The sequence below is a fragment of the Tenrec ecaudatus genome, chromosome 5, assembly GCF_050624435.1.
Source record: "Tenrec ecaudatus isolate mTenEca1 chromosome 5, mTenEca1.hap1, whole genome shotgun sequence".
NCBI lineage: Eukaryota > Metazoa > Chordata > Mammalia > Afrosoricida > Tenrecidae > Tenrec > Tenrec ecaudatus.
In genome coordinates, this window is record NC_134534.1 from 7359190 (window position 1) to 7364937 (window position 5748).

A 5748-nucleotide genomic window follows, 5' to 3' on the forward strand; every position below is an offset into this window, starting at 1 on the left:
GAGGGAAAGGTCAGGAAGAAGCCACACTGGCTCCTCCTGAGACAGATCTCCTAGTCCCTCGTGCACCCAGGGATGGGCAGAGACCTCAGGATATGGGGTATAAGCAAGGCAGCCCTAGGAGCTGCAGAGAAGACCTTGGGGAGCCACCAGCACAAACACCCTCCGTCCACCCATGAACATGCACACACTGACACACGTGTGAGTAAGACAACCCCCTATGTGCCCTGAAAAGACAGACAAGCAAACACGTCGCGATGCACTGGCACGTGAGCTACAATTGCTGTTCTTTGAACCCACGTGTTCACACAGACACACGGACTGCTCCTCAGTGTGCTCCATGCACACCCACGTGTGCTCACAGACGCACACGAGGCTGGTGGCTGTGAACTGCTGACTCTGCAGCTGGCAGCCCCATTATGTAATCCACTACATGAAGAGTTCTCCTGGCTTGACTGGCAGCACACTCAACATGCTACCTTGCAAGGGATGCTTCTCATTTCACAAAGCATCTGTGAAGACCCCCATATTGCTAACTGCCTCTGTCTTTGTTGGGGTCCATTGTCCCGGAGTTGCCTCACCTCCTGGGGACTTCACATGTAACCGAACGAGGGCCGGCTCCGATCCTGGCTCTGCTGTGGTCGCTGCGAGACCTGGGGCACAGCACGGAACCACTCTGAGCCTCTCTCTAGACTAACTGCCAAGGCCCGATGGGCCCATGGAGGTGACAAGTACTTCATTTGCATGGATGCTCTGTATCACAGGCAGGACGGAAGGCCCTAGGCCAGTGGTCCTCAACCTTCCTAAAGCCACGACCCTTTCATATAGTTCTTCATGTAGTGGTGACACTCCAACCACAACATTATTTTCATTGCTACTTCATTACTCTAAGTTTGCTATTGTTATGAATAGGGTGACCCCTGGGAAAGGGTCATTTGACCCCCTAGGGGTCACACCCCCCAGGTTAAGAACCGCTGCCCTAGGTGGATGAGTAACCCCTTCCACTGCCATTGAGTAGGTTCCAAACTATCCTGTAGGTTTCCAGAAAGCCTCATCTTTCTCCCAAAGATGGGCTGGGGGGGGCGGGGAGTGGAGGGGGGGTTGAACCAGGAATCTTATGGTTTATGGTCCAGTGCATAACCTATCATATGACCAGAGTTCCTCGATGAGACTCCAAAGCCTGTTGGTTTGTTGGTAGGTGTCATCAAGTCAGTGTGATTCATAGAGACCCTTTGTGCTGTGGACGGAAACACTGCCCGGTCCTGCACTGTCCTCACCGTGGTCCCCATGCCTGAGCCCCCTGTGGCAGCCACGGTGTCCATCCATGTCCAGGGGAGCCTTCTTCTTTGTGGCTGGCCCTCTACTCCACCAAGCATGATGTCCTCCTCCGTAAGTCCTGTAAGTCCTAAATCAACATGTGGAGAATGGGGATTTCTGAAGGCTCCATTGTGCTCGTGTGGAAGTCAAGGAGATGTATCTTGGGCAGAACAAGAGGATAGATCCTGCGTGGGTTTGACATGAGAAAGGAGTGTGTCTGAGTTGTAGCCTTTCACCTTTCTTATCCTATCTTCTTTCCAATCATCCAAAAAGCGGACTCTGGGGAGAGGAATGCAGCGCAGTGTCAGCGTGGGAGGATGGTCTCTTGTGAATGGCCTGGGGGTGTGCAGACGACACAACCGTGCTTCCTGAAGCTGAAGGGGACTGGAAGTCCCCGCTGAAGAAGAGGGAAAAGGGACAGCCTTCAGAATGGGGAACATCTCAACATAAAGATAGCAAAGTCCTTACAGGAAGCAGTATGACAAGCAGACAAACCCCCTCAACTTGTCCCAATCCTAATCAATGCCCAGGGTAGCAGTCACGAAAGCAACTGATGAACCGCATCGGACTGCAGAATGGTAAAGACGAAGGGGTCACTTTGAGGACGACAGTGCCCTGACCCTGGTGCTTTCTCTCCACTCATCTGCACCTACAAGCTGGACACTGAAGAAGGAAGAACAGCGAATGGGGGGGGGAGAGGGAGGGGTTGGAACTGGGCTGTTGGCAAAGAATCCAGACTGCTAGAAAATTGAACAAAGGATTGGGAGACTTCTTTTTTTAAAAGAAAACTTTTTAACTTATTGTGCATTGGGTGAAAGTGTACAGAACAGATCAGTTTCCCATTCCACAGTTCACACGTCTTGTGTCTCATTCATTGCAACCCCCCTATGTGGTGCCACTCTCCCCGCTTCCTCCCCGTGTATCCTGTTCTCATCTCTCCTGCTCCCCAAACCTTCTGAACCTGGTCCTCAGGTAAATGCTCCCCACTTGATCTCAAGCGCTTCATTTCTCTGCGGTGTGTGTTCTGCTGCTTTCGGTCCCCTTCCAGATCCGTCCCAGTGTAGTGGCTTTACATGCTGGAGCTGCTAATTGTAAGGTGAGCAGTTCAAACCCATCAGCCGCCCTGTGGGAGAAAGATGAGGCTTTCTGCTCCATAAAGACTCCCAGCCTCGGAGACCCCGACGGCAGTTCGACTCTGTCAAATCGTGTTGCTATGGGGCAGAATCCGCTTGATGGGAGCGAGGTTTGTTTTCATAGATCTATGCATTCTTCGGTGGAAAACTGAGTTATGGGAGTAAGTTCATTTCCAGACTTCACAGGTGACTCAGAGCAATGATTTTTGGCGCTCCATCAGGCTTCTGACCACTAAACCTGGTCTCTCTCTCTCTCTCAGGACGCAAGCCAGAAACCATACAATACACTGTCAGGATATGTCATACTATTTCTATCACCCTTAATTTTAGAACATTGTCTCTCTTCCTGTACTCCTTGTGTAATCGCTCTCCATTTCCCCTGCACCTCCCTGTCGTACCCCCAGCAATACCCCCCGCTGTACCCCCAAACCCTCAATGCAGCATATCTCTCTAGATTCACCCATCCAGGGTTCCGTTACCAAAAAACACTTTCTGATTTTGAGTTCTGTTTTACCTCTTCCTCCCACACTGAGACGGATCTTCTAGTTCGACCCCCTTTGTAGTGGTAGCCGGGAGGCAAGACTTCTCATGTGCGGGCTTGGGACATGTCATCAGCAGGGACCACTCCCTGGAAGAGGGCATCATGCTCGGTGAAGCGAGGCTCACAGAGTTGGAATCAAGTCGACCGCACCTAACATGACATTAAACACGGCAACAGCAGATGTCCTACGCCATAAACTCCCTATCAGATGTGTAGCGGCCACAAGGATAATTTGGCTGGGTTTTTAGTGGTTAGTGATCACTGAAGAGAAGATCTTCTTGCCAGGAAACGATTCCTGCTGGGCACAAGATAGCTGGGGCCCCAGCTCACACCTTACCAGAGCTGCAGGACCTGCTGGACCCAGCCTCTGCACCAAGACCTCAGCCATGTACTCACCCACCCACTCACTCACTCACTCACTCACTCACTCACTCACCCACCCACCCACTCACTCACCACCACCACAAAGGCAATGCTGACTTATAGTGACCGTATAGGTTAGGGTGGACCTGCTCCTATAAGCTTCCAAGACTATAACTCTGTACTGGAGTAGAAAGCCTCAGCTTTATCTCAAGCAAGAACTGGTGTTTTTAAACTGCTGACCTGGCAGTTAGCAACCCAATGCATAATGACTAACCCACCAGGGCGACTCCAGCCTTTTTCTAGAACATTCATAAAAGACCCAAGATTTCTGGAGCCTGGGGTGGAATGGAGCATATTGTAGCACGAATCAAGGGAGACATGTTTTTAAAACCTTTGGGGACCAGGGGTGGTCTTCCCCAAAGGTAGAGGGGCAGCCCCCACAAATTTAGGCAGAGGCAGACTCCCACAGCCCCTGCGAGAGCCTGTCACAACCACCGTCATTAGCACTGGCCCGGCTGAGTGTGAAATGCCTGGTGGAAACTCCATGCTGAGAAGTGGAGTGTCTTATCGGGGAGAAGGACTGGCTGGTTTCCAGAAATCAGTGACAGCCTGGCCACCCGGCTGCCCGTGTCTGTGATTGTGACTGTCCGTCCAGTCCAGACGGAGCCTCGCTGTCCTTAAAGCTACCAGGCCAGAGGTAGGGATTGACACATGGCTGGAGCTGGCCTCGGATGAGGCCTGGCAGTTCCCAAGACCCTGAGCCGGGTCACCAGAAACAGACAGCAGCGCAGGTGTCCCTGATACAAGGGCAAGACCCAGGGAAGGCCACGTGGACTCGTGAAAAGTACACCATGGGAAGGACCCAAATTCTGATCTTCACCCAACACCCAACACTGCCACGGCCTTCATGCCCCCAGCACACCAGTGACCACCGGGAGCCCCCGCTGGCCCACTACCCAGGCTCTTTCTGGACAACCCTGACAAATGAAGACAGAAAAGGCCGACTGGTTTTTATCTGTGCCCTTGAGAAATGGCAGTGGCAGACCGCTGGGTGGGAAGGCTGTGACCTTGGGGCTCACGGAGCGTACCCTGGAAAGGGGTGGGAGGAGGCGTGGCCACTGACTTTGCTCCTTTATGAGTTCTTTGCATGACTGTCCAAGAAAAGTTATCGGCGGGCTCCCTAGAGACTCAGCCATTTTCCAGCCGAGGTTCTTTCTGGATTTATGGCTGTGTTCCGAGGAAAATGTGTCAGTGTTTGGGTGGAGGCTGTGGCGGAGTGGACTCTTCCCGTATCGTGCAGAGACTCATAAAACCAATGGCCGTGTCATATAAACTCACTGCCAAGGAAGCGATTCCTACTCCTAGCGACCCATTGTCGGCTCTCAGCTTCATCCTTCTCCAGAGGAGCAGCTGGTGGTTTGAACCGAAGATCTTGCGGTTAATAGTCCGGTGCTCCCCCAATGGCACCACCAGAACTCTTGGCAGTGTGACACAAACCATCTGTGGATCACCCCCATGAGAAAGATGTTGTGAGCCACTAATACCTGCTTCGGAACCTTGGCTGTGATTGGAGTCCATTCTTTTTTTTTTTTTTTACCAACAGATAAATCAATTTATTAAAGTAGTTGATTTAAGCATCTGCAATGGTGACTTCAACCTCTACTCCAGGCTCAATACTGATGGAAGTGATCTGCTTCACTATCTCAGACGGACTGTGCAAGTCAATGAGACGCTTGTGGATCCTCATCTGGAATCGATCCCAGGTCTTAGAACCTTCCCCACAGGGAGTGTTCCTGGTCGTAATTCTCAGAGTCTTGGTGGGCAGCCTAACTGGTCCCTTCACTTTCAGGTTCTTCTCCTTAGCCCCTCTGATCAAGTCAGCACACACTTTCTCCAAGGATTTCACGTTGCGGCTGGTCAGAGTAATTCTAATTCGGTGAATGGCCACCTCTGGTTCCACAGGTGTCTTTCCGGTGTCCTTAAATGCCATGGCGGCGGGGCGCTTCCTGACCGACTTGTTCCTCGGCAAGAGCGAACAGCGGTGAGTCAGGAATGGGAGCGGGGGACGGAGCACGACGGGAGAATGGCCACGTCTTCCTCAAAGAACTGGAGTCCATTCTAACTCATGGTGACGCCATGTGTTGATAGGAGTAATTACCAGGGCTTTCTCCCCTCTGAGTAACTGGTGGTTTCAAACCCCCCACCTCTTGGTTATCAACAGCTGAGCACTCGGCTGTGTGCCACCAACCTTTAATGTAATAACAATAAAATATCTATCGCAGTTGGACCAGCTGTGGCTGGTGGATACCCTACTGGAGAATGAAGGGCTAATAGAAAAGACTGCAGGCAAATGCAGGCGTCGGAAGTCTCTGTGGAGTCTGCAGAGAAAAGGAGTAA

The 5748-nt window shown here is 51.8% G+C and overlaps 1 protein-coding gene across 1 annotated transcript; it reads right to left on the reverse strand.

The window, feature by feature from the left end:
• Positions 1-4980: 4980 nt before the first annotated feature.
• LOC142448641 (small ribosomal subunit protein uS10-like) lies at positions 4981-5397 on the reverse strand. Its single transcript, XM_075550571.1, has one exon. It carries the CDS (start codon positions 5339-5341, stop codon positions 4982-4984), a length of 360 nt encoding a protein of 119 aa, XP_075406686.1. The 5' UTR covers positions 5342-5397; the 3' UTR covers position 4981.
• Between the last annotated feature and the right edge of the window lie 351 nt (positions 5398-5748).

Excerpts from the sequence above, each read along its gene's own strand:
- LOC142448641 (XM_075550571.1), bottom strand. The coding sequence starts at position 5,341 with ATGGCATTTAAGGACACCGGAAAGACACCTGTGGAACCAGAGGTGGCC.